This window comes from Serinus canaria, chromosome 3, assembly GCF_022539315.1.
Source record: "Serinus canaria isolate serCan28SL12 chromosome 3, serCan2020, whole genome shotgun sequence".
NCBI classification, from domain to species: domain Eukaryota; kingdom Metazoa; phylum Chordata; class Aves; order Passeriformes; family Fringillidae; genus Serinus; species Serinus canaria.
In genome coordinates, this window is record NC_066316.1 from 109,781,210 (window position 1) to 109,807,333 (window position 26,124).

Genomic DNA, 26,124 nt, shown 5'->3' on the forward strand with positions numbered 1-26,124 from the left:
TGAGGGGGGTGGGGAGTGGGGTGGTGTTACATCATTTTTGAGCTGAAGGGAATGTTTTTCACAAAACCAGGCCCCCATGGACAATGCTCAGAAATTGGGCTGCTGGAAGGTGAGATCCCAGCAGGGCTGGGGCAAGGCTGCTGCCCCACTCAAGCCCTGTTGGTACAACTCCATCCTGCTTTATTTTATTTCACCATGAAAGAGGGACAAGAGTGACAAGCCAAGGGGACAGTGCCAGCAGTCAGGACAGCCACGTTCCCAAGCCCAGGCACTCAATACCCAGGCCTGGGTATTGTTTAATTTCTTAGGGACGTAGCCTCTGTTCCTGCCTGTTTGCTCCTTTTTCCAGATCACCAGAGTGGCACAGCCAGTTCTCCTGGGGAGCCCTTGGGTCACTCCCTGCATTGTCAAAATTTCTGCTTGGTTCCTGCTCCCGTGTTGCCCTTGAGAGCTCCTCTCATCTGTGGCATTGAGCTCTCCTGGGCTGGGGCATAATCCTCCACCTCTCGAAAGTGATGGAGAGGGTTTCCTTAAGAAACAAAATGGAAAAGAAAAGGTTCACAGGAGGCAAATGAGCGGAAATTTTCTATTCCAGAGCAGGCAAAAGCACTGGACAGTCTGTCCAAGTGCAGTGGGACAGAGATATGCCCTTGCTCCAGCCCTCTTGTGGGTGGCTGAAGCCCAAACATTGGTGATGAGCACCCCCAAAAGCTGGGCAGATCCTGGTTCCTCAGGATCATTCCTCATCCAAAACCAGCTTCATTGGAGATGCTGCAGAAGGAGCAGAGGATCTGCCTGGGTCTCCTCAAACATTTGGGACATTTGGAAGATAACATCAGCAGGTTGCCAGGAGCAATTGGCCCATTGCCCCTCTGCCAGCTGCAGTTTTCCTTCCTGGGTTTGGACTGGCCCAGGCCTCCATGTTGCTCCACACAGAACAGTGACATGGGATCTGTGGGATTTGTGCACCCCACGGGTTGATCTGAGGACAGACCACAGTGTGGAGTGACCAGGTCACCCACCTGGACACAGTTCCAAGGATACAGCACCAAAATCAGGACTCAGCACCATGATGGTGACAGCTGGAGCCACTTCTACCAAACCCCCAGGGTGCCATTGTGCATCCAGTGTGATCTGGGGCATCTCCCCTCCCACACACCTTTGGACATGCAGGCACCATGGGATATTTACAGGTCAATGACTTCTCCTGAAGAGGGCAAGACCCTGACAGTGATTTTCAAACAGTCCCCATGGCCCAGTGGTGCCAGGGAACTAAAAGGAGATGACCACACCAAGGTCTCATTCCTCCAGGAACTCCACCTCTGGTATCCCAGAGCTCCCCATTTCATTCCCACTGGTTCCCAGGGCAATGCCACAGCAGCATCAGTCCTGCACTTCCCTCTCCTCTCTGCTCATCATCCCTGCAGGGATTCAAAAGTCGTGTGGTTGTGGCACATGGGGACAGGGATTAGTGGTGGCCTTGGCAGTGCTGGGGAATGGTTGGGCTGGATGAGCTCAGAGCTTTTCCCACCTTAATGATTCCATAACACAGGCACTGGAGGTGTATCTGGAGCTTGAGCAGCATCTCCCTCTGGTGGCAAAGAGACAGGAAGTTTTGGGGAGAAACTCCTCCCCAGTTTGATTTTCCCAGTCTGGCAGCATTGGGAAAAATCTGGAGGTGCCCCAGATCATTGGGCCACAGAAGATGGGAGGGGTGGGGGAGGGTGTCTGAAGCTGTGATTTGCTGCTGGAGTTCTCCTACTTCAAACAGGGCTTTAGAATTCACTGAAGAATAGATTTAGATGGGATACAGGGTAGAGATTCTTCCCTGTGAGGGTGGGGAGGCCCTGGCACAGGGTGCCCAGAGAAGCTGTGGTTGTCTCATCACTAGAGGTGTCCCAGGCCAGGCTGGATGGGACTTGGAGCAACCTGGAATGGTGGAAGGTGTCCCTGCCCATGGCAGGGGATTAGAATGAGATGATCTTTAAGGTGCCTTCCAACCCAACCCATTCTGGGATTCTCTGATTAAATACAGGTTATTTCTACAGGCAGAGACCTGTGGCTCAGTGCTGGGACTGTACCAGCAGGCAGGACTTGGACCCTGGGCGCAACAGGGCTCTCACAGGCTGGAAGCCTTTAAGGACAGACAATCCATATTATCCCACCTGACTTCACATTGCTCCCAAGGAGAAGGTGAAGGGGAGCATGGCTCACCAATGACCAACTCTCATCCTCAGGGAGCAAAGCTGAGGGAACACAGCCCTCACACAAACACCCTCATCCCTACCCCAGTCCTCGTGCACCCTCTGTCCCCAGATTCCCCCCTTCTCTTTTGCCATTCCTTGATCTATCCAGGATTTCCACAACCACCTCATCTGAGGTCAGAGGTATCAGCTCATGGTGCACCCCTGCACTGTGGATGTGCTCTGAGAAATCAAACTCCACGTTTACACCTGACTCCTGTGCACAAAAGTATTCTTTATTTTCTCAAAATAGTCTGTTTCCTTTCTGACTGGCCTGTGGGAGAGTTTAATGAATGAAACTTTTTCTGAATCTTTTTCTAACACCCAGTCTTAACCTTCCCTGACACATTTTCATGCCTTTCCCCCAGATCCTGTTGCCCAGGTTCCTTCTCCATCCTCCCACTGGAAATCCTGACAGACAACTCATCCTGAGGCTGCAGGAGCCAAGAGTGGGAAGAGAGACCCCTCCACACTGATTTTCACCCCCACCATGAGACACAGACACAGCAAAGGCTGGTTTGGGGTGTTTTCAAGCATAATTATGTATTATCAAAAGTAGAAAACCAAGCAAGATAAAAATTCCTGCAACAGCCTGGCAGCACTGCTGCCTTCTCTGTGATCCACACAATGAGAAGGGCTCTGGAAAAGCCACTGGAACTGCTCCTGCCTGCAGAGCACAGGCACAGCACAAGGGGCTGGGGTCCAGATGGAGACAGGGAGCCTTCATCCCCTTGGAATGTGGCTTCACTCCATACTCAGCACCAACTGGGTTTTCTGTGCCCCAAGGGAACATCTGGCTGGGTCAGCCCTGCGCAGTGAATGCATCATGGAAGCCTTTTTTTAATAATTATCACATGCCTGTGCCCTCCCTGCTGCCTTTCCTGCCCCGTGGCAGCAGCAGAGTCCTGCCCACAGCAGGACAACAGCTGGAGAGCACAGCCAGATGTGCTCCAGATGGCACTCAGGAGCCTGGTGGTGAATCCAGCTGATCCCACCTCAATTAATATGTTAAGCCATGTCCTGGGAACAAACCTGTGCCATGGGCACAAATCCATGCCCAGCCAGCCTGGTGGGAAGCACTGGGTTTTTCTGAGACCATGGTATTGATGGTTTTAGTTCCTGACACAAATAAACCCTGCCTGCACTGCAGGTTTTATGGTGGGGGTAGAACTGGTTTAAGATTTGGCCTGAGGCTAAGTTTAGGTGGAAGCATCCAGGCAGATGTGGATTACGACTGATAACCTGGTCTAGTGGAAGGTGTCCCTGCATGTGGCAGGGGTTGCAACTGGATAAGTTCAAGGGCCCTTCCAATACAAATAATTTTGGGGTCCTATAACCTTCAGCTGGAAGGAGGCTGAGAGAAAAGAGTACTTGAGTAGGGAACACAGTGGGCAAGCCCAGGACATGGCTTTTGGTTGTAATTCCAGGTTCTGAGGTTCTGGTCTGCAGCAGGAAGAGAATCTGCAATCCTATGTGACCCCCAAAAATGGAGTTGGCAAAGGCCTCAAGATAAACCTGGTGGGGAAAAACAATCAAGCAGTGCTGAGCCTCACTTGAGGCCTTACTCTGCCCAGAAGGAAGGACATCCCAGAGTAAAACCCATCATTTTTCTGATTTAGGCACTTATTTGTCCTGAGAAAACTGCTTTGGCCAGCACTGCAGCCCCTGGAGACAGCAACCAGATCTCCACACTGGGACAGGCCAGCAGCTTGTGCAGGCACTGGTTTAAGGACACACCTCAAGTCATTGTCACAAATACACCAAAGGCAGAAGGTTCCAGCTGCCTGGCAGGTCTGTGACATAAATAAGCTGAATAAATAACCAGCCCTGGACTTTTAGGGCTTTTTAAGGCTTTTGAAGTTCTTCAAGACCGCCTCTAGATGATGTACTGGGAGGGAAGGTGATGTCCCAGTGATGGAGGAGCACTCTGCCCCATGGCAGGAGCACTGTGGGGACAGTCTTTGTCCCACCACCACCTGCCATGCCCTGATGATGAAACAGGCACCCCAAGGCTGGCCCAAGGTGACAGTACAGCCATTTACAGGGTCACTATGGTCACCCAGACAGGTCTGTCCCCTCTCCCAGCTCCCCCAGTCCTCGCTGGGAGCATTTAGGGATGGCCTTGGGGGTGGAGGTGAAGCAAGGTGACCTCAGCTTGCTCCTCACCACAGTCCCCTGCAGGCCACAAGGGTGGGTGTCCCAAAGGTGATGGCACCCCACAAGGGCACCCTCTGTCCCTGTGGGCTCTGAGCCCTCTTTGGGGAGACCTGCCACCTCACAGCTGCCCGTGTTGCCGAAGGAAGAGCTTCTCTGCAGACACTTGTGGGCACAAGCACCCACGATTGGGCTGATGCTGGCCATCCCAAGGGATAAATCCCCTCCTCTTCCTCCTTCTCCCAGGCAGCCTGGGGGAGGCTGAGCTTTGCTGTCCCTTTGCACCAGGGCCATGCTTGTGGCTGTGGCTGCCCCTGTCCCAGGGGAGGCGATGCCTCCTGCACTTGCACTGAAATACACAGATGAGCTCTCGGTTGAATCCGGGGAGAAGCCACTGGGGTGGGATGTGGATGGGGGAAAATCAGGCTCCTGCCCTTCTCCATCCTCCTGTGCCATTCCCAAAGCACCAGTGCTGGCTTTGATGCCTCCTCCATTCCCCACTGCCAGTCCAGAGGGATGGATGTCCCTCATGGGGAGGGAAAGGTTTGCCCCGGGCTCAGCACCAGGGGGTTTCTCCATCATCCATCCTCCAGGAAAAGCCTCTCCCACACCACCATCTCCGAAAGCTGCGTTGATCACAGACAGATCTCCTGTCTTCAAGGCCAGCTTCACCAGCAGCCAGTGGTGATGGTCTGTCCAGCTGTCCTCCAAACACCCTTTGGACTGTGGCAGCGATGAGCTGGTCTCGTTTTTGGGTTCTGTCTTGGTCTCTTCCACTGGCAAGGACTCCTCATCTCCCAAAGTCCCTGAACTCTGCCCAGCTTGGGAGCTCTCTCCAGACACCTCCTCATCCCCAGCTGCTGCAGAACTGCACATTGTCTCCAGGAATCCCTGCCAGATCTCTGTGGACTTGGGATGGAGCAGGCTGTAGTAAATCACCAGAGCTGTGGCACCTGGAAAGGAGCAGAAAAGTGTCACTGAGGAGTCCCAGCAGCATTTTGGTCAGCTATGGAGAAGAGGCCAGACCTTGAGGCACCTCCAGATCAACAAGACCTTTGCAAAGATGTGCTGCTGAGAATCAGGTGTATGAGCAGCACATCTTTCCAGCATTTATGGGGATGCAAGAATCCCACCTGGGCAGATTTGGGAAAAGGAAGTGCACACTCAACCTCAAATTTAATCTGGATTAATTTGCAGACTGAAAGTTGTCCAGCAGGGAGATGTGTGATGAAAGAAACCTTCCATGTCACAGCATCCCCATCATTTGGCCTTTAAACCAGCAAGTTTTTAAGACAGCTTCCTTCATACCCTAAACTCATCCAAGACCACAGGAACTGCTCCTTTTCCATCCCATTTCTTTAACGAGGAGTTGCACTACTTCCCTCTGCCCCCATCCCTGCTTGGCAAAAAGATGCTCCAAGGGCTGGAGCCTCTCTGCTCTGGAGCCAGGCTGGGAGAGCTGGGGGTGCTCACCTGGAGAAGAGAAGGCTCCAGGGAGACCTCAGAGCCCCTTCCAGGGCCTAAAGGAGCTCCAGGAGAGCTGGAGAGGGACTTGGGACAGGAGTGTGGATGCTCATTTCCTCAAACTACTCATAAAATGTGCAATCCAGGCTCTAAAATCAATGTTCTTACCTATTAAAGACCCTGACATGACAGCCCCAGTCACAGTCAGGCTGTTCCTCAGCTCTACCTGCAGGAACTGGGTGCCCAACAGCAGCAGGAGTGTGTTCTCCATCAGCATTACCTGCAAGGCAGAGGGAAGGGAGTCATCACTTATATCCTTCTGATGGCTTTAGATGTGCCTCTCACAACAGAAAACACCCATTTTCTAGATTTTCATATATTCTTAGAATCACAGAATGGTTTGGGTCAGAAGGGACCTTAAAGCTCATCTTATTGCACCCCCTCCCATGAGCAGGGACACCTTCCACTACCCCAGGTTGCTCCCAGCCTCACCCAACCTGGCCTTGAGCAGTTCTCCTGTTATATTTTGCACCAATTTTATCACTTAAAACATAGAAGCTGTTGAATTGAACTTTCTGCAAGGTCTTCACCTACTTTTTACCATTGACATGGTAGGGCTGCCTCTAAGGAATCAAAACCAGGGCAGAAGGCACATCCACCTTGGTGACCACGTGGCTTTGTCAGGACACAGCAAAATGCTGGATTTTGAGCAAGCGGTGATGTGAGAGTTGAAAATGGAGAGTCTGAAGCTGTTTCTTCCCAGCAGCTTCATCCATGCAGAATACAAAACAATTCCAGGTACTCACTGCATAGAATACGGTGACCCTGGTCCTGGAGGGGCCGGGCCGGACGTTGATGTAGCAGAAGATGTACACAGCTCCCAGCAGGCAGTTGAAGAGCCTCCAGCGGCACGGCTGGGCCACAATATCTGTCTGCTGGGCCCCCAGCCAGAAGGACATGAGCAGCCAGTGCAGCCCTGCAGGGAGAAGGGAATGGATTTGCAAAGCCATCCCTAGGGGAGGCTGCAAACAATCCCAGCAGCGGGAGCGTGGCAGGGCTGACATTGTGTCAAAACCCAGGACATTCCTCTGACTGCCCTGAAGGACTCTGAGACCTTGGCAGGGGGCTCAGAGATCTTGGCATGGAGTCAAAGACACCTGTGACTTTGATTTTAGCCCTTGGAAACAATTCCCAACTTTGTGTGAAGATTTACAGGCCACAAGAGTTTGAGTAGAATGTTAGTGAATTTATCACAGGGTGAAAAAGTAGAATTTTGGGGGTTTAGAATGGGGGTTCAAGAGGCAAGATGGAGGAATCTGGGCATGTCCTGTCCTTCTTCTTTTTTTTCTTCTTGACCTCCATCTTCTGCTGTGATGGTGGCACTTTTGGATTGGTTTAAAGTAGAGACAGACTGTCTAACATAGGTGATAGGTATTAGAAAATTATTGTAAATAAAGTACACGTAGTTTTTAGTATAAAAAGGTAACACTGCCTCAAAGGCAGACAGTGTGCCTCAACCTGACCTGCCAGACAGACCTCAGCGGGTCCAAAAAAGAATGTATTAGATAAGAGAAAATAAACAACCTTGAAAACCAGAGCCAAGGAATCTCAACTTCTTCTTTGGTCTTGGGGCTGGGCAAAATGACTCTTTAATACCTGAGGAGCCATTCCAGCAACAACAAACCCGAGAACATTGGGGTGGGATGTGGGGAACAGGATCTCAGGTCTTACCTGCCACAGCAAACACCCAGAAGGAATAGAGCCTGGCAAAGAGCACCAGGGCCAGCACCCGTGTCCCCAGCATCCCTGTCCTCCAGAGCAGCAGGCACAGGATGACAGCAGCTGGTGGGCTCAGGTGTCCAGGCTTCATCAGAAAGGTGAAGTGGCTGTAGGAGACCAAAGCCCAGGCCAGGGACAGCAGGGACAGCCCTGCACTGACACCTGTATGGGGACAGGGGCAGTCAGGGCTCTGATGGAGGCCCAAATGCACAGCAGAGCCAATTCTCTGTGTTAAGGAGGTGTTGGTAGCACGGCACCCCCATACAAGCCAGACACCCCTTGATCCTGCCAAGTGAATCACAGAATCAAGGAATCACAGAAGGAACCTTAAAGGCCATCTAGTGCAGTCCCTTGCAATGAGCAGGGACCCCTTCCACCAGACCAGGTTTCTCAGAGCCCTGTCCTGTCATTGTGACAGTTTGGTCAGAGAGAGAAAGCCAGGTAAACTTTCCCAGGAATTGTTCTGAGAACTTTTGGGAAGGCTCAGAGAAAGAATTAAAACAATCTTGCAGCTGGTATTTTGAACAGTTGTTTTCTCATAAGATGTTTACCAAAGAGTGTCTTCTTAATTAGCCAATGGTGATGGGGTGTTGATTAAATGACCAGTCAGGTCCACCTGTATCAGAACAGTGTATAAAAAGGAATGGGTTTCCAATAAACTTGGGATTAGCCTGCTGAAGAGAGTAACAGTTTATGTGTCACTTCACTTCATTCCTGACTCAACAGTGACACTGTCCAACCTGACTTGAATGTTACCAGGGATGAAACTGGAACATTTCAGCTAAATCCTGACAAATCTGGTCTTTGCATGCTCACCATCTCCCTGTGGATACCCTCTGAGTATCCAGAGTACCCTCTGAGTATCTCCCTGTGGATACCCTCTGTCTCCATGGACAGAGCTCTGCAGCTCCAGGGCAGCTCCACCTCAGTCACTGCCATCAGACCAGAGATGGACAATGAGCGAATGTGACCTTGCACATGCTGTGACTCCACCCTGCAATCTCCCTCTTTGCACACCTGAAAGTTCACCTTTGGGGCAAAGCAGCCACCTTTGCACTCAGCCACAGCAGATCTTTTAGCCAGGCTTTACCCTGCTGCTTCACATCGAGGCTTCCCAGTTCCTGTGCAGCACATCCCTCCATCCATAGGGCACACACATCCCTCACCCAAATGCATCACCCCTGAATCATCCTCCTGGGTACTCACCAGGGATGAAACCTGCTGGGTCCACGGCCACCACGACATAGGTCTGGAGCAGGAGGTGAGGCAGGGTCTGCAGCAGGGCCTCCAGGAGCCGCAGCACACAAACATCCCCGAGCTGAGCCAGCAGCTCCCCGGCACCGCCGCCCGTCTTGGCCGCCGCCCGCAGGACATCCCAGTACCTGCGAGAGTCACCGTGATGGGATGCCCACCCTGCCTGGAGGAAATTTGGGGCTGTCCCCGGGTTGTGGGGGGTGGGTGGGTGGCGGGGAGTGTCTCTCACCGCTTCCAGAGGCCCAGCTGCAGGAGGTGGAGCGCCAGGAGACAGCAGCCGGGTGCGTGTCCGTCTGCCCGGAACCAGAGGATGCTGAGGAGCTGGGCGGCGTAGCCGGGCACCAGGCAGGCCACGGTCAGCCCGAACCAGCCCAGCTGCCCCCGGACAAGGTAGTGGATGATGGCACAGAGCCCTGGAGAAGGGCAGAGAGGCGGTGCTGAGCGATGACACAGCCACACCCCCCCGGCAACTGAGCGGTGCCATTCTTAACCAGAGAATCCCAGAATGGTTTGGGTGGGAAGGGACCTTAAAGCTCTTTTCATTCCACCCCTGCCATGGACAAGGACACCTTCCACTATCCCAGGTGGTTCCAAGCCCAGTCCAGCCTGGCCTTGGACACTTTCAGGGATCCAGGGGCAGCCACAGCTTTTCTGGGCAGCCTATGCCAAGGTCTCCCCACCCTCAGAGGGAAGAATTTCCTCCTAATATCCAATGTAAACCTTCTCTCTGCCAGTTTAAAGCCATTCCCGCCAGAACTCCATCTCCCAGCCCATCCTGGGGGTTCGCAGCCCTTCTCCCAGGCTTATCTCCAGCTGCCGGCTCCCGGTGGCTTTGTCAGCTGAGGCACAGCCACCGCCACCGAGGGGCCCGGCCCCCAGGAAGGCTCTGATAAAAAGCTCGGGCTCCAAAATAAACAAACAAATAAATAAGCGGGGGAAAAAAAATTCAATTTTTCAAATATGAAAAAAAAATCCAAGAGGACGGCCGAGCCCGCGGGGATGCCGGGAGCAGAACCGCGCATCTCCCCAAGAGCGGGGCGCAGGGATGACCCTCCCCTCCCGGATACACTGAGGTGATTCGGGACCCCCGGGATGGCCGCAAAGGCGTCACTGCCAGCATCCCATCCGCCTTCCCCCTCCCCTCCACCGGAGCGCAGCCCCGCACGCCCCCGCGCATCCTGCGCGCTCACTCACGGGCGCCGCTCTCCGCCGCCAGCAGCGTCAGGCTGAGCCTGGGGACGGCCCCGCGCATCCTGGGAGCAGGACGGGGAGGAGGAGGAGGAGGAGGAGGTGGGAGGAAAGGGAGGAGAAGGAGGAGGAGGAGGAGGAGGAAGAAGGAGCAGCCGGGGCCGGTCCCGCTCCGCCCGCCCTCACCGGGCACCTCCCCCAGTGTCCCCTCCCCGGGCAGTGTGACATCACGGTGCTTGCGCCACCCCCAGGGGCTTGGGGACACAGAGACCCACCGAGGCTTCACCATCCCGAGACCTCTGGAGCTGCTGTGCACTGCCACAAGCCCATCCGGTACCCCCCAAATTGTTGTGCGGCGGCACAAGCCCGCCCCGATGTCCCCCGGGCTCCTGTTCGCTGGCACAAGCCCACCCCGATGTGTCCCAAATTGTTGTGCACCGGGGCACGCCCACCCCGATGTCCCCCGTGCGATGCCCGCGGTGTCCCCGTGTCGCGGAGATGAGCGCTAGGTGGCAGCTGGGACATGGTGTGCACAGAGCCATAAATTAATCCCACTGCTTTCCCGCTTACCACAGAGATGAAACCGCTGTGAAATGGGATCCCGAGCATCGGAGGTTGCAGGAGCCCTCTGGTGTGCATTTGCTTTTAATCCCAAATTCCAGCCCTGCAGCCTCCAGCGCTGATACCTTTTAGAAAATAAATTCCCAGCAGGTTGCTACAGGAAAAGCCACAAAAGGGGCTTTAATTAAGGCAGAATATCACCTCTGGTTTTGGTGGTTTTTGCAATATGCTGCAGGAAGCTTCCAAAACTTTGTACATCAGTTGGGCTGTTGAATGTACCTGAGTTCCAGGACTTTCATACATTTATTGCTGTTTTTTTAAATTTTATTGAGGTTTTTTTGCAACTCTGGTAATAGAGCCCAGGCTCTGTTGTGTAACAGTAGCCACCAAACTGCTCAGAAATGTTCTTGCCTGGTTTCCCTACTCTTGGGAGCATCCCCAGGCTCTCTGTGCGTCTCCAGCACTGCTTTTTACCAGGAACTTGGCATCTTTGCAGCCTCAACTCCATCTGATTGGGTTTGGGGGCCCTTTGGGTGTAAAGGACAATTGACTTTTCCTTCTGTCCCACTGCCCTGAGCCTATTTGTGTTTCATTAATTAATGATGGGCTGCTGGGCCCAGCTCCAGCAAAGCATTTTAATAAAGTCAGGGGTGTAATGAGGGCTCTGGAGCCAAGTGAAGCTCTGCCTTGGCTGTCTCTATCCTCCACAGCAGCAAATACCGCATGGCCATTCCTAGAAAACCCCATTTTTAACATACAAAGCACAACTCAGCCTCTAATGAGCACCAAAGCCTCTTCCAGACCTGAGAGTGGGATGGGGAAGAGCCATTTTTGCAAATTCAGCAGTGAGGATGCTGCCAGGGTCCCTGCAGGCACAATGTGACCCTTCTTGTCACCCACAGAAGATGTGAATCTAATCATCTCATCCCCCCTGCCCTCCACCACCATCACTCCCACCCTGAGGAGTCTCAGCTGTCTCTCCTGTCTCTCCTCCTGTGTTCCAAGCCAGGAATAAATCCTGTGCCATCATCACCCCAGAGCTTTGCCAGGCAGAAAAGGAGGAAGCCAGAAGGCTTTCCAGAAGATATTCCCAGAGCTAGCCACCCTCCCCAGCTTCTCTGCCAGCTCCCAGTTGCTCTGGCTGCCTCCCAGCCACCGGTTTGGCTGCACTTTTCTCTGCTGGATTTCAGCACCTAGGAGCCTCTTTTGCTAAAAACCTCCTCGTGTCTCCAAGAAAGCTACATCCTGGAGAAGGATCCAGGGAGACCTCCGAGCCTCTTCCAGGGCCTAAAGGGAGAGCTGGAGAAGGATTTGGGAGAAGGGATGGAGGGACAGGACACAGGGAATGGCTTCCCACTGCCAGAGGGCAGGGATAGATGGGAATTTGGGAAGGAATTTCTCCCTGTGAGGGTGGTGAGGCCCTGGCACAGGTTGCCCAGAGAAGCTGTGGCTGCCCCTGGATCCCTTGAAGTGTCCAAGGCCAGGCTGGACTGGACTTGGAAGAATCTGATCTGGTGGAAGCTGTCCCTGGCCATGGCTCCAGCTCTTGCAGCATCTCCATGGCCTCCTCTGGACTCCCTCCAGCAGCTCCAAGTCTTTCTTGTGTTGGGGACCCCAGGATCTGGACTTGCTGCTCCAGGTGGGCTGCCCGCAGATGACATCACACAGACCCAGCTGTTCCTCATGTGCTGAACCATTCTTCAGCACAGATGTTTGGCTGCACATCTGTCTGCCAACACCTCTCAACACCTCAGGGAAGGGTTTCAGCAACAGCCCTGCCCTAAAGGATTTGGGGACCTGGGCACATCTTCTGCAGGTCCTTCCCTTGCATGAGGTGACGTAGCAGAGCAGATCTGACAGGTGGTTGTGGATGATGCCAGGCAATGCAGGCATTAGATTTTTCCTCTGTAAAATGTACATTTTTCTTGCTGTACAGTGGAGATTCTTAGAACAGCTGGTCCTGGTATCCACAAGAACATTTGCCTTCCTGGATTAGGTGCAAAGGACCCAATTCCAAAGCTGTTTGTGGGAGCTCCTCTGTAGAAGTGACCACAGCACAATTATGTGTAACCACATTGTGGGACCAAGCACCTTCAACATGCGAGTATTTGACCTCAAAAAAAAAAACCAAAAAACCAAAAACAAGCAAAAAAGGGAAAGAAAAGCACCCAAAGGAGCAGCCCAGAGAAACAAGAAGCCTGCGGGAAGCCTGAAAGCTGCTGAAAAGGCTGTGCTGGAAGCCTCAGCGAAATAGTTGCTTTGATTGGGAAAGAAAACAAAGAGATCTAAGAAAAATCCCTGCAGGGCACGAAGGGCGAGCCCAGGGAGGCTCTCGCAGGGATGAGCTCAGCCGTGCCCCAGCAGCTGCCAGAGGAGAACGGCAACTCCCACACTCCCACGGAATGGGGCCGCCGGATTCAAAGAGGAAAGAGGGATAAAAGAGAAGTGAAGATCCCTTTGCAACAGGCACCTGAATTTGTAGAAATGTCTGTAAAAAGCAGAAAGCCATTGGAGGAATCCTTAGTGAGAAATGAGGATGCTGTGCTTAGAGAACTCTTCTGTACATGGCAAGAGAATAAAGACAATAAAAAATCTAAAATTGCTGGGCATGGGCTGTAATAATTTCAATAAATAGATATGGCATAAAATATCTTACCTGCCATGCAGGTAACTTAGTAATGAAAATGTTTTGGTGCAAAAATGTGAAAAAAAACCCCAAATCACTTTTTCCTTTTTTTATTCTTAACTCTTCGATTTCTTTTTTCCTCTCTCACTTTTTTTCCTACTATTCCCTAGTGCAGATCTTTTCCATGTTCTTAGTTGTCCAGATTATCCCTCCCAACAGCAGTAATGATGTAGAATTAATGGCAGCTCATTAACCCTCTTCCTGAATTTCCAAAGAACTAACTTCCCATTTAACATAGGTTTGGTGGGTTTTATTTCAACATTCCAGCTGATGATTATTTTACTTCTATGGTTATATACTGTTCATGTTTGTAAGGAAATATAAAACCTCTGAAAACAGAAGGAAACAGAGACCTTGAGTGAGCTGCTGTGGCCAAAGGGTTGTTGCTCAAAGGGAGGAGGCCCAGGGTGGTTTTTCTCATCTCAACACATTTCCTGAGATGATGAGGCAATGGTTTGAAAGCCAGACCTTGGTTCCTCTTAGGACAACTGCAAAGAGGATTCAATGGGTGCCCACAGAGCTCCCCAAAGCCTCATTGGCTACCAGAAGGCTGTGGAGGTCAAACATCCCTCACCACCCTCCAGAAAGAGCAAAACCCACACTCTGCTCCTTCATCTTCAACCGGGTGGCTGACACTGATCCTGGGACTGTTCCAGCCTAGAGCTCCTCCTACCTGGTAACAACCAAAATATTCTCATTATTCAGCCTCTCTCAAAAGGTTTTGTCCTTCTTAAATGGGCTGGAGACTTCATGTCTTTCATGTTTATCTGCATTTTGTTTTATAGCCTTAACTGTGCAGTGGCTCCAGTCTGTCATGGGCGAGTTCTAGAGGAGTCAAATGTTGATAAGGGAGAGGAGGTTTTGTTGGCTGCAGAAATGCAAATACTCAAAAATTTGTCTTGGAAATAATGTAATTCTTTGGGGGAAGAATAAACAACATCCTCCAAGCAAGAATAAGGAGAAGCTGGATTTTGAGTTAATTGGGAAGAAAATTGCTTTTTCTGCTCCTTTTTTTTTAAGTAGAAAATTTTGAGAAAACCCATGGGGTTGTTCTGTATAAATCTAGCAAAAACTGTCTTATTTTCTGAATTAACATCTTGAAGATCTATAAGGCAAATCAAATTTATTGCAATGCATCACAAGTTATCGAGAAATCCAGGACAAATTGCTGGTCACTTGATACATTAATTAAAAAGGGATTTAAAATTGAATTTTTTGCATGGAAGTTTTTTCCTATGCCATGATCCTATGTGTGATCCAGGAAAATCTTAGGACAATAGACACAGTCATGACAAAAATGTGTAATAACCTCTTTTAGGTAACTTCCAGGTCTTTAGGAACATTTCTCTGTGTCACTTCTGGGACTATGGAGGGACAAGGCTGTAACCAATATCCTGGTCTTCTTTTCTCTGCAGTGACCCAGGATCCCAGCCCACCCTCTGCCATGAAAATCCTTCCTTTTCTCCTTGTTCTCCTCTTGGTGGCATTTCATGGAGCTGCAGGTAAGGTGAGGGGCTAAAGAGAAGGTGTTGATGCCTTGCAAAGCTCTCCTGTCCCCTTTGGGATGTGACCAAGTTGCCTCCTGCAAAGAATCATCACACAAATCATCAAAACTCATTGGAGATTACCGATGAGAAATGAAATTAGCAGGCAAATGCTCCAAACATCACTTTGAAAGGGGCAATTCCAAATTACCATTCAGCACCAGTGTTTTCCCTATTAAACCCTGCTGGCTTAAATTGTACATAAATCACTTTGCTTCTGAGTCACCCAACAAACAAATTAAATAATGATCAAGTACTCTTAAACCACACAGAAAAAAAGAAAAAGGAATCTGGCCCCATGTTCTTCAAATATCCTCTGCTTTAGGAGCTGGGACATAACGTGGAGAGGCACAAAATCATGATGCCTGTTTGGGGGTGCAAAGGAGTCTGGAACCCCAAACCAACTCTATTGTCCTGAAAAAGGGATTGTATTTTAATATCAGCCCTGAAAATGGCACAGTTACATTTGCAGGGTGCTCTGTGCACAAGCAGGGGCTTGTAGAGTTTTGATCTCTGTGGGAACAGGGTGGAAAGTGTCCTCTAGGGATGTAAGGATGGGAAAAGTCTGTGATGAACTGCAGCAGACCAGAAATGTGGGAAAAGTGTCATATATATATATATATATATATATATATCCCTGGAGGGATTTAAAAGGCATCTGGATGTGGCATCTGGGGACGTGGATTAGTGGTGGGCTTGGCAGTGCTGAGTTAACAATTGGACTTGAAGATCTTAAAGGTCTTTTCCAACCTAAAGAAGTCTGTGATTCTATGATTTTATGTGGTTGTCTGGTGTTATTCTTACCTGGGCCTCTGCCTGGGCCAGTTCCCAGAGGCAAAGAACTCCTTTGGTCTGTTTTATGTCCTTATTTAACACACAGGGGATGTTTGACCTGTTTTCAGTAGGACCTTCTGGGTATATTAAAACCAGAAATTCAGAAATACAGAAATCCCTGTATCAGGGAAGAAAAGTGTTCCTGAGAGCTCAGACTGCTCACAATGCCTCACAGACCACTAGTTTGAGACCAGGACTGTTTTATTCACCCTTTAAACCACTCCTTTATTACTCCCTGGGACTTTCTGGGTGTGTATGTAACTCTACTCACACGCTGGGAATCCAGCCCACCAGGGATGTGCTGGATGCACTGTCTATGTTTAATATCCATTCCCTGTTTGCTGGAATAAGCCCCCCTCTCTCTGAATACTTTGCAATGTTCCCTGGATGAGCTGGAAACTGGAATTAATTGGTTCATGTGCACTCAGTCAGGTGCATCCAGAACACTTCAGCTGCCAGACTGCATCTTTATTAATCGACCAAACAGGGTCAGGCAACCTCCTGCCTAATTGCTGGTCTGCTCCCTGGGGTTGTTTTGATCCCTGACAATTAGCACCTTCATGGATATAACCTGTTCTGGGAATAGCACAGGCTGGTGGCTGTTCCCAAAAGGCAGTTTGGTTGTGGGTATCCTATTTTGGCAGGGAAGAAGGAATTAGAGTGTTTGCTTGGTCGTTGTGTCCACAGACCTCCTCCTCTGAGGACTGAACTGTCACGTCCCTGTCAGCTCACAGGGATTAAGCAAAATGCAAATCCCTGCAGGAAATAAAGTGTCTCCCATCTTTGTTTATTTATTGGTTTATTTGTTCCTTTTTTAAGGTAGAAGTTTGGCAAGACCCAGGAGACCTTACATGGAGTGTGGGTATCGAGGGACCTTCTGCCACAGGGGGAAATGCCCCCGTGGCAATGATTACCTGGGGTCCTGTCGTTCTGGGTACAGCTGCTGTAGGTGGTAAGTTTAGGATTTGTCTGGGGCAAAGATGACTTTCCCAATTATCATTTGAATCCCAAGCAGCAGATTTTCCTCATAATCACAATTCTGAAGATCCTTTTCTTTCTGTAGGTTGTAGTGTGGCTAATTGTGGAGAACCTCCAGGAGCGATCGCTTTTGACATCGTTGGATTCAAGGAATTGTTGCAGCAGCCACCAAGGATTTGTCATTCTCCTTTCAATAAAAGCAAGATGTGGGGAGGTTGCACGGCTGCCCTGTGTGGTGTTGTCATTCATTTCCAAAAGTAATTAATTTCCCATGTTTTATTTCCATTAAGAATTTTAAACAAGAATTCTGAAATTAATCTAAACCTGCCAGGAATGTGGAGTTCACAAAAAAAATTAAACAAAAATTCTGACATTAATTTAAACCTGCCAGGAATGTGGAGTTCACCAAAATATTTACCCCTCTTAGGCTGCTGATTGAGTGAGTGCTGGCAAGTTCTCCACACGTGCCTGCTAGGGAATTCTCTGTCATGACTGAGATCAATCACCAATTCCACTGGGAGCACAAAAGTCTTCTCCAGTGTGACACTTCATAGCACCTCTACTCTGAAAATTTTGGGTTCCCACCTCCTGATCCAGAGCCTTCAGACCTGGGAACAGTGTATTGTTTTATTATAAGAACTAAAGTCACACTGAGCAGGACAAATAGGTAATCTGAAGTCTGATTTTACACTTGGCATTTCTGTCTGCTGTACATTTGGAGTGAGTATGCAAAATTTATATCAGTTGCAGTTGCAAATCAGGAGATCAGAGTTTGACATTGCTTAAGGCAATTATAGAAACATGTGTGAGAGGCCAACCCCACTGTGCCTCTGATCACTTCTCTTCCAAGAGATTCAGCCTGAACTGCCCTGGACCACAACAGAAAACCTAGAAGGTGCAGGCTGCTCAGAGAGCTCATCTCTGCAGCTGCTCCTGCACAATCAGGAGCATCCTTGTGCTGACAAGGAATCCTTGGTGCCCAGAGAAGCTGTGGCTGGCCCATCCCTAGAACTGTCCAAGGCCAGGTTGGATGGGGCTTAGAACAACCTGGAAAATGTCCCTGCCCATGGCAGGGAGTTGGAATGAGAGGATCTTGAAGGTCTCTTCCAATCCAAACCATTCTGTGTCTCTGTGAAGGGAGGAGCAGTAGTGGCTGACTTTTTAAGGGAAGCAACCAACTCAAGTGCAAAAGACTGACTCAAAGCCCTGAGCTGCCCATTAGTTGCAAAGCATTTGCCCACCCTTCACAGAACCACAGAATTTTTAGGGTTGGAAGGCACCTCTGGAGATCATCCAGTCCAAGTGCTCTGCCAAGGCAGGATCACCTGGAGCATGTGACACAGGAACACATCCAGGTGGGTTTGGAATGTCACCAAAGAGGAAACTCCACACCCTCCCTGGGCAGCTGTTCAGTGCTCTGCCACTCTCAACATAAAGAAGTTCCTCCTTAAGTAGAGGTGGAATTTCTTCTGTTTCAGTTTATGGCCATTGCTCCTCATCCTGTGGCTGGGCACCACTGAAGAGAGTCAGTCACCATCCTCTGACACCCCTTGGAGATATTTATATGGATTGTTGAGATTCCCTCTCAGTATTCTCCAGGCCCATCTCCCTCACTCTCTGGGTCTGTTCAAAGCAGAGGTTTCTGCAAATGACTCTGGCACCATTGGAACCACAGCCTTGTGCAGGGCAGGAAGCTGGGCCAACAGCCTCCTCCAAGGGATCTCCCTGGATGGAAACCTGAGGAAGTTGCCAAGTGGAGCCAAACCAGCAATTTACAGTTGATGTCCTAAGAGATTTTTGCACAATCCAGACTAGGTGAATGTTTCACAAACTGGAATGGCACAAGACTTTTGCTCAAGGACTGAGGACTTTGCAGGGAGGGTTCAGCCCCTGTAATTTTAGATTTATCTGCCTGTAGCCACCATCATGCAGAATCCAGTCCCATCATGCTTTAACTCAACACCACAAAGAGCTGTCCTTGCCTTTATGGATGGGGAATGGCTTCGAGCCAGTTTAGGGTGAAACAGGCTGAAACCCCCTAGGATCCATGCTGCACATCTCCTCCCTGCTTCTTATCCCAATCCCATCTCCCCAGGACTCAACACATTCAAACTCATGGAATCAGAGAATCATAAAATGGTTTGGGTTGGAAGGGACCTAAAAATAATTTAGAACCAACCCCCCACCATGACCAGGGACACCTTCCACTATCCCAGATTGCTCCAAGCTCTGTCCAGCATGGCCTTGGACACTTCCAGGGATTAAGCTGATGCGTGTGCTAAAGAGCAACAGCACAGAGGTGCAGCTAATTGCCCCCTTAATGAAGCCCTGTGAGGAACCTGACTACTGGACGTAGCTACTCCCAGTCTCTTGCCTCCTGGGGTTTTGATGCCAAGACATCTCAGCAGATATTAAAAAATATTTGGGGCCTGGCCTTTTCCCTTTTTCTGGCTGCAGCTGTAGGATCAGGATTTCCTTCAGTGGTGAAGGAAATAGGAAGATGTCCTGAGTGCTCTGATTACTATGGCAGAGTAGTAGTGACCCCCCTGGGTACAGATCTGCAAATAGTTTGTACAAAGTCCCTCACTGGGGAGTGAAAAAACAATACAATATGGTGAGTTGTTTGGATCAAAGGCACATTCATGTATGAGCAGAGGAGCTGTGGCTGCCCCACGTCAGAAATAAGGTATTTCCAACAAAGGAAGGAATGATGATGAGGACTCTATTTTATTAGAAGGTTAATTAATTACTTTATTATTTTATACTATATTACACTATGTTACATTATATTTAAATTGAATTTGTTAAGTATTTAACTGCACAGTATCTCGTGACTGTCAGCTGACAGTCCCGACACATACTTGCATTTAATTGGTTAGTGAATTAAAACACTCACACTACAATTTAATTACTAATTTTTTTAGGTAAACAATTTTCTACAAAGTATTTTACTTGTGAACAACACAGGCACAGCAAATGAGATAAGGATTTTTTTTTTTCTCTGAGGTTCAGAGAATATGAATATCAGAATATTTTTGGAAAGTTGTGCTTTGTTTTTCTCTGTGAAATGTGGCAACAGCCCCATCCCTGGAAGTGTTCAAAGACAGGTTGGATGGGGCTTGGAGCACCTACTGGAAGGCATCCCTGACCATGGCAGCTGGCTGAAGCCTCCTGGTCCCTTCCAAACCAAATAATTGTGTGATCCCACGATCCATGTGACCCTCAGTGAACACACACCAGGCACAAGTGTGTTTTTAACATCCGTCCCCACACACGTAACACTTGATGAAACTGCAGCAAGGCTGAAAACATTTATGAAGATGCCCCATCAAACAGCAAAGAGTTACACACAGCAAACTCCACCAAACAAAGCCACAATTAAAGCTTGTCCTTCCTAGGTCTGTGGATGTCATCCCAAGTGGCGTCTTCCCAGTTATTTTCAAGTGAAGCATAGAGAGCTTGCTTCCCGTGGGGGGAGGAGGACAGAGCTCCTTTGTGTGGTGAAAGCTGAGTGTTTGCCAAGGCCTAACGAACAGGGATGCTGTGTGTGTCCCCAGAGCTGTCCAGCAAACCACAGCATCGAGCAGCGCTTACGCAAAGCAGGATGACCTAAGATCCTGGGCTGGAGGCCTGGGAATCCTTCTCAGGTGTCAGATGAGGAAAGCTCTGCTTGTTTTTCCCTGTCGGGGGAAGGGACAGAAAAAGGAGCTTTGGGGCTGGACATTTGGAGGACTCAGCCATCTCAAGGGATATTGTGCCGCGTGGAGAGATCAAACTGCTGCTGCTGGTGCCAGGAAGCTCCGACTCTTGGGCTGCTGAGTACATCCTCCCACCAGTGACTGGTCACATCCCCTCTCCTTGGTTCTGTCCCTGTGCAGGTGCTGCACGACCTGCAGGAAGGGACCCTCCTACTCACCTCTGCCTCCTTTCTCTTCTCCCCAGAGCTGCGACTCTGCTGCCGACTCCCAGGCATGCGGATCCTGCCTGTCCTCTGTGCTCTGCTCCTCCTGATGCTCCAGGGAGTGACAGGTAAGAAATGTGGAGGGTTTGTCCTCTGTCAGTGTTCTTTAGGGAGGTTTTGTCACCTGAGCTGCTGAGTCAGGTGTGAGTTCTCCTGGTAGCTGTGCCATCCCCTCCGGCATCCCTCTGATCCACACACCTTTAAGGAAAGACTCCAGCTGCAGGTTCTGCTGTTGGGACCAGAGCTGGGGCATTGTATTAAAGCTCTCATTCTTCCAAATCTGGGCTTTGACCCCTCTCCATGCCTCCTGACCCTTACATTTCTGAGTCAGCACCACTGGGCACAGCAGCCCTGCTGGAGAGGAGGGGGAGGAGGAGTGGGGAGGAAGGGAAATCCTGCTTCTACCCTTGGAGTTCTCCCTTGCTCCAGGAAGGAGGCAGCAAGCACGATGGACACCTCTCCCAGAGCCTGCTTAGGGGTGTAGTCACTGCCTCCCATGCAAGTGCCACAAACTCACCTGGACTTCTGCTGCAGGCTCCTGCTCAGCAGCTGTGGCAGGGGACAAGCAGGGCTGGGCTAACGCTGGCCGCGCAGGACCAGGGGCTGTGCTCAGCATCTCGGCTGAGAGTCTCCTCTCTCCGTGCCCTGCAGGGCTGTCCCCGGTTCGAGCATCAGCCCAGGACTGCGAGCGCCGCGGGGGATTCTGCTCCCACCGCTCCTGCCCGCCGGGGATCGGCCGCATCGGCCTCTGCTCCGAGCAGGAGTTCTGCTGTCGGATGTGAGTTCAGGGCTGCCCGGAGGGCTCAGGCTGCTGCTGCTGTTGGGGTTCGGGGTGAGGCTATTGGGGATTGTGCAGCCCGAGGGTACAGGGCTGCACATTCACTGCTGTCCTGGCTGGGACAGGCACTGCCAGACCTTTCCTCCCGCAGGCGCTGGTATCCCTGATGGGTTCCTGGATCCCCGAGCAGGACACCAGCCTGTCGGGACGATGCTGCCCGGAGGCACCAAGCACTGCCGGGGGCCGCAGCAACCCCGCACAGACCTGGATACCATGGGAATCCCATCCCCCAGTGTCCCCAATACAAGGCGGTGGTCATTCCCACTGCCAAGATGTGTATCCTGAGTGTGCATCTCTTTCCTCTGTGTGTAGGAAGGGCAGAGAGGATGGGGTGAATTCCTGATAGACATGGACACACACTGTCCCACCATCCACCCTCTCTCCATGCTGGCCTCAGCCACACCAGCATCTCCAACCGTGGTGGGAGTGGGGACACAGGTGACATTCACAGGGACCCAAATGCCAGCCTTTTGGCTCAGCAAGGGGACCCCAGTACCTCTCACACAGGGATGGAGGGGTGGCTGTGACCACCCTAATTTCAGGGGTGACCTGCTGGTTGCCCACTGGGTCAAGAGTCCTCATAGGGCTGTTCCATGGGACACACGCTGCCCTGGTGTGCTTGGGTCCATCCCCAGCTGTGGGGCCTGGGTGTGGGGCAACAGGGGTGTTGTGGGGTCCAGGGATATCTGGGGCATGGGAGAAGTCATTCTGCTCTGGAGGAAATAGGGACTGAAGGCTGTGCCATGGGGCTTCTCAGATCATCCCTGCCTGCCATGGTCCTTCCTTCCCCTGGGCTCACCTGTCCTGGCACTGACCCTGCAGCTGTCACCACAAGCTCCCTTCACCTCTGCAGCTCAGAGCTGTGCCACGGGTGTCACAAGAGGTGTTGCATGGGGACAACGGTTCCATGGATTGCAACAGCCCCAGGAGGCCCCTCAGCCTCTGCCCCTGCAGCAGGAAGGGACCAGGGCCAGCCCCAGCACCCCCAGAGCCATGGGGCACTCCCGGGTTGGCCCAGGCCACTTGTGCCAGCAGCAACTGGGGCCTGTCCCACCCACCGGCACTGCTATAAACCCAGCCTGATTGGGGCACTGCAGCATTCCCTGGCCCCAAGGGCATCTGCACACAGCCATTCCTCTTGGCTTTGCTGCTCCCTGAACACCAAAGCCTTTGTCACTGAGGTGAGTGTGGGGCCTCTCTCAGGAATTCTGCCCACTCAGGGTCTCAGCTCAAAGCCTAGCACCAGAGAATCTCTGAAAAGACGAAGTGTTGGAAGCATCCACATGGAATATTTGGACATCAGAGATGGCTGGGTGCAGTGGGTCTAATGCTGGCCAAATGCCCATGCACCCACTAGAATTATTGACTCATTTTCTGCTGCTAAAACTTAAAACGGTATAAAGAAAAATTTATCAAAAATAAAAGAAATAATAATAAAAAAATCAGAATAAATCTTCAGAACACTTCTCCCCCCAAAACCTCTTTTCTTTCCCACTGACAATGTAAGAGACAAAACCTGGGACTTTCAGTCAGTTTATCACCTCTAAAATAGTCTTTCTTCAGTTCTCTTAGGGAGAGCAGTCTCTCTTGCCATGCCATGGAGACCTTTCCACAAGAAACAGTTCTCTTGTGGCTTCAATGTCACAGTGAACCAGCCACCTGGAAAAGGAAAATGTGTTCACAGTGTGAAAGTCCCTCACAATGCCTTGCAGCTCTCCCACAGCTGCTTTCATGGGCTATGTCAACTTATTGTAGTGATATTTTATGGATGAGCTGTTCTAGCATAAAAGCAAAAGTTCTTTTCATCCATCTCTGGGAAACAGAGGTTTTCTTCTTTTATTTCTGGGGCAGAATTTCTCATGTCTCTCTGTTCAAGCTTCTCATTGGACCACAGCTACTGCAACATCTGCTTATTTCAACACTGGTGCTTCTGCTCATGGCTGTAGTTAGAATGGTACATCCCCACAATGCAGTCCAAGAATTACAGGGAAAAAAACAAAGTCTGATATATCAATTATATCTTCACCATAGCCCCACAAGAGAATTTCTGCCCAAAAACTAAGGCATCTCCTCAATCATCCCCCATCTAGAATTCGACTCCTTCCTCACTGACCTGTGTCTCCTGTTGTTTTCTCTACGTGTCTTCACCCTTTCCTTTTCCTGATTCAGGAGAGAACCAGTGTTTGAAGGCTTATTTGTTCTCAAGCTTTATCAACTGAAACAGTTTTTATAGATTTCTGCAGCTTTGAAAGGTTGATCCCATCCAGGCTCTGCATCAGGGAAATCGCTCCCTGTGCCTCTCGCTGTTGGTCACGAGGTCTCTGCCAACACCGTGCAAGCCGTGCTGGCCCCCAGCTGTACTCAGCACTTTTCTTCATGCGAAATGTCAAAATCAAGAAAAGCTTCTGCTGCTGGTTTTGTCCTTTGTTGGAACCCAGGACATCCCTCAGGCTGCCCTGGAGGGCTCAAGCCCCTGGCTGGGGGCTCAGAGACCTTGACACAGGGCCAAAGACACCTGTGCTTTTGATTTTAACCCATGGAGAAAATTACCAACTTTATGTGAAGATTTACAAGCCACAAGAGTTTAAATAGAATGATAGTTAGATTGTCACAGGGTGAAAAAGGAAAATTTTGGGGTTTTTAGAGCAGGGGTTCAGAAGCCAAGATGGAGGGATTTGGGCATGCCTTGTCCTTCTTCTTAGCCTCCATCTTCTGGGTGATGGTGGCACTTTTGGATTGGTTTAGAATAGAAACAAGCTGTCTAACATAGGTGATATGTATTGGAAAATTATTGTAAATAATGTACATGTAGTTTTCAGTATAAAAACATAACACCGCCCTGAAGGCGGTCAGTGTGCCACAGACTGAAAGCATGTCAGAAAAAAGAATGTTAGAGATAACAGAAAATAAACAACCTTGAGAACCAGAGCCGAATAATCCTGACTCCTTCATCGATCTCAGGGCTGGGAAAAAGAGACTTTCTAATACCTCAGGGTCATCTCGACCACAGAGACTCTGAGACTCTTTCTGTCCGCAGCATGGCTGGCTAAAAGCAGCTAAACGAAGTTCATTGGGAGCCATGCCAAGGCAGCCATGGCCGTGTGCCATTGTCCTGGTTGTGCCAATTTTGGCCATGCAGTCCTGGCCATGTGGCCACTCCCTGTCCAGGACAGTGGTGGCCAGGTGGCCAATCCTGGCTCTGGCTGTTCCTGGCCAGGTGGCCACCCCCAGTGCTGATGGCAGCTGGTGCTGGTCCTGGCTGCGTGGTTGATCCCAGTGCCAGTATAGCCTATTGTATTTGCTGGGATCCCTGACGAAGGAAGGAAATGATGAATCTGACTCCATGTTCTCAGAAGGCTAATTTATTATTTTATCATATTATATTATATTAAAGAATACTAAACTACACTATACTAAAGAATACAGAAAGGATACTTACAGAATGCTAAAAAGATAATAATGAAAAATCATGACTTTCTCCAGAGTCCTGACACAGCTTGGCACTGATTGGACAAGGAGTGAAAACAATTTACCAGAATCCACTGAAACAATCACCTGTGGGTAAACAACCTCCAAACGCATTCCACATGTGAGCACAACACAGGAGAAGCAAGTGGAATAAGACTTGTTTCCCTTTTCTCTGAGGCTTCTCAGCTTCCCAGGAGAAAAAATCCTGGGCAAAAGGATTTTTCCAGAGAGAATGTGAATGCCACAATAGCCCCCAAGCTGGCATGGCCTGGCAGTGTTGCTGGAAAAAAGGACCTGGGGGCTCTGCCGTTGTGAAAAATGTGTATTTTATGATTGGCTTTTCACAAATATTAAAATGAATATTATATATGTTATGTTAGAAAGTTATGCTGTGTTAATTTTTTTAAGTAATGTGTTAAATATAGTTTTAGGTTATAACATAATGTTAAAATAGAAACTGTGCTATGTAAGATATTTTTTTAAAGAAAGTACTCGCAGTGAGATAGCAGCCAAGGACACCTAAATCTTTCAGAGAAAGAATTTATTGCTCCCTTATCAGAAGGAACGAACTTCTTCCTGCCTCGCTCAGCCATGAAGATGCCATTAAGGTTAAGATGAAGAAGCTGACACTAACCAGACAGAATCCTTTGTTTGAATGGAATTTATGCATCATGTGTGAGGTGTACGAATATGCAACAGGCTGTTGTTTTTAAGGGTCAATCCTCTGTTAACGTGTGTCCTTTTTCAGGCTTATGTTGCCCAGAAAAAGGTACCTGGACGCCCATAACTCCTTGTTTCTATTGTCTCATATTGTCTTAATCCAAATTGTCCAAATTATTATTACTCTAATTATATTACTTATATTATAAGTAATATATTAATTATTTTTATAGCCATTTTATTCCTATTAAACTTTTAAAGTTTTAAAAACAAGTGACTGGCGTTTTTCACAGCTGGGAAAGAGGCCCAGCCCTGCTGGGAAGGGGCCCAAGCTGCCCCACTGGGACAGGGCCTGGTGGGCTCCCTGGTGAGGGGCTCGGCAGCTGCTCACCAGCCCTCAGAGGGCAGAAATCTCAGCCTGCTCACCAGCCCTCAGAAGGCAGAAATCTCAGCCTGCTCACCAGCCCTCAGAAGGCAGAAATCTCAGCCTGCACACCAGCCCCCAGAGAGCA

The 26,124-nt window shown here is 50.0% G+C and overlaps 2 protein-coding genes across 2 annotated transcripts; one reads left to right on the forward strand and one right to left on the reverse strand.

Moving 5' to 3' along the window:
• Positions 1-2,760: 2,760 nt before the first annotated feature.
• Positions 2,761-10,213, reverse strand: XKR5 (XK related 5). Its single transcript, XM_050973037.1, has 7 exons — positions 10,089-10,213; positions 9,124-9,307; positions 8,847-9,022; positions 7,593-7,802; positions 6,668-6,837; positions 6,030-6,141; positions 2,761-5,350 (listed from the first exon to the last, which is right to left on the reverse strand). Exons 1-7 carry the CDS (start codon positions 10,144-10,146, stop codon positions 4,299-4,301), a joined length of 1,962 nt encoding a protein of 653 aa, XP_050828994.1. The 5' UTR covers positions 10,147-10,213; the 3' UTR covers positions 2,761-4,298.
• A 3,621-nt stretch (positions 10,214-13,834) lies between these two features.
• Positions 13,835-16,663, forward strand: LOC103823284 (gallinacin-4-like). Its single transcript, XM_050972658.1, has 3 exons — positions 13,835-14,005; positions 14,745-14,831; positions 16,527-16,663. Exons 2-3 carry the CDS (start codon positions 14,774-14,776, stop codon positions 16,661-16,663), a joined length of 195 nt encoding a protein of 64 aa, XP_050828615.1. The 5' UTR covers positions 13,835-14,005; positions 14,745-14,773.
• Positions 16,664-26,124: the final 9,461 nt, after the last annotated feature.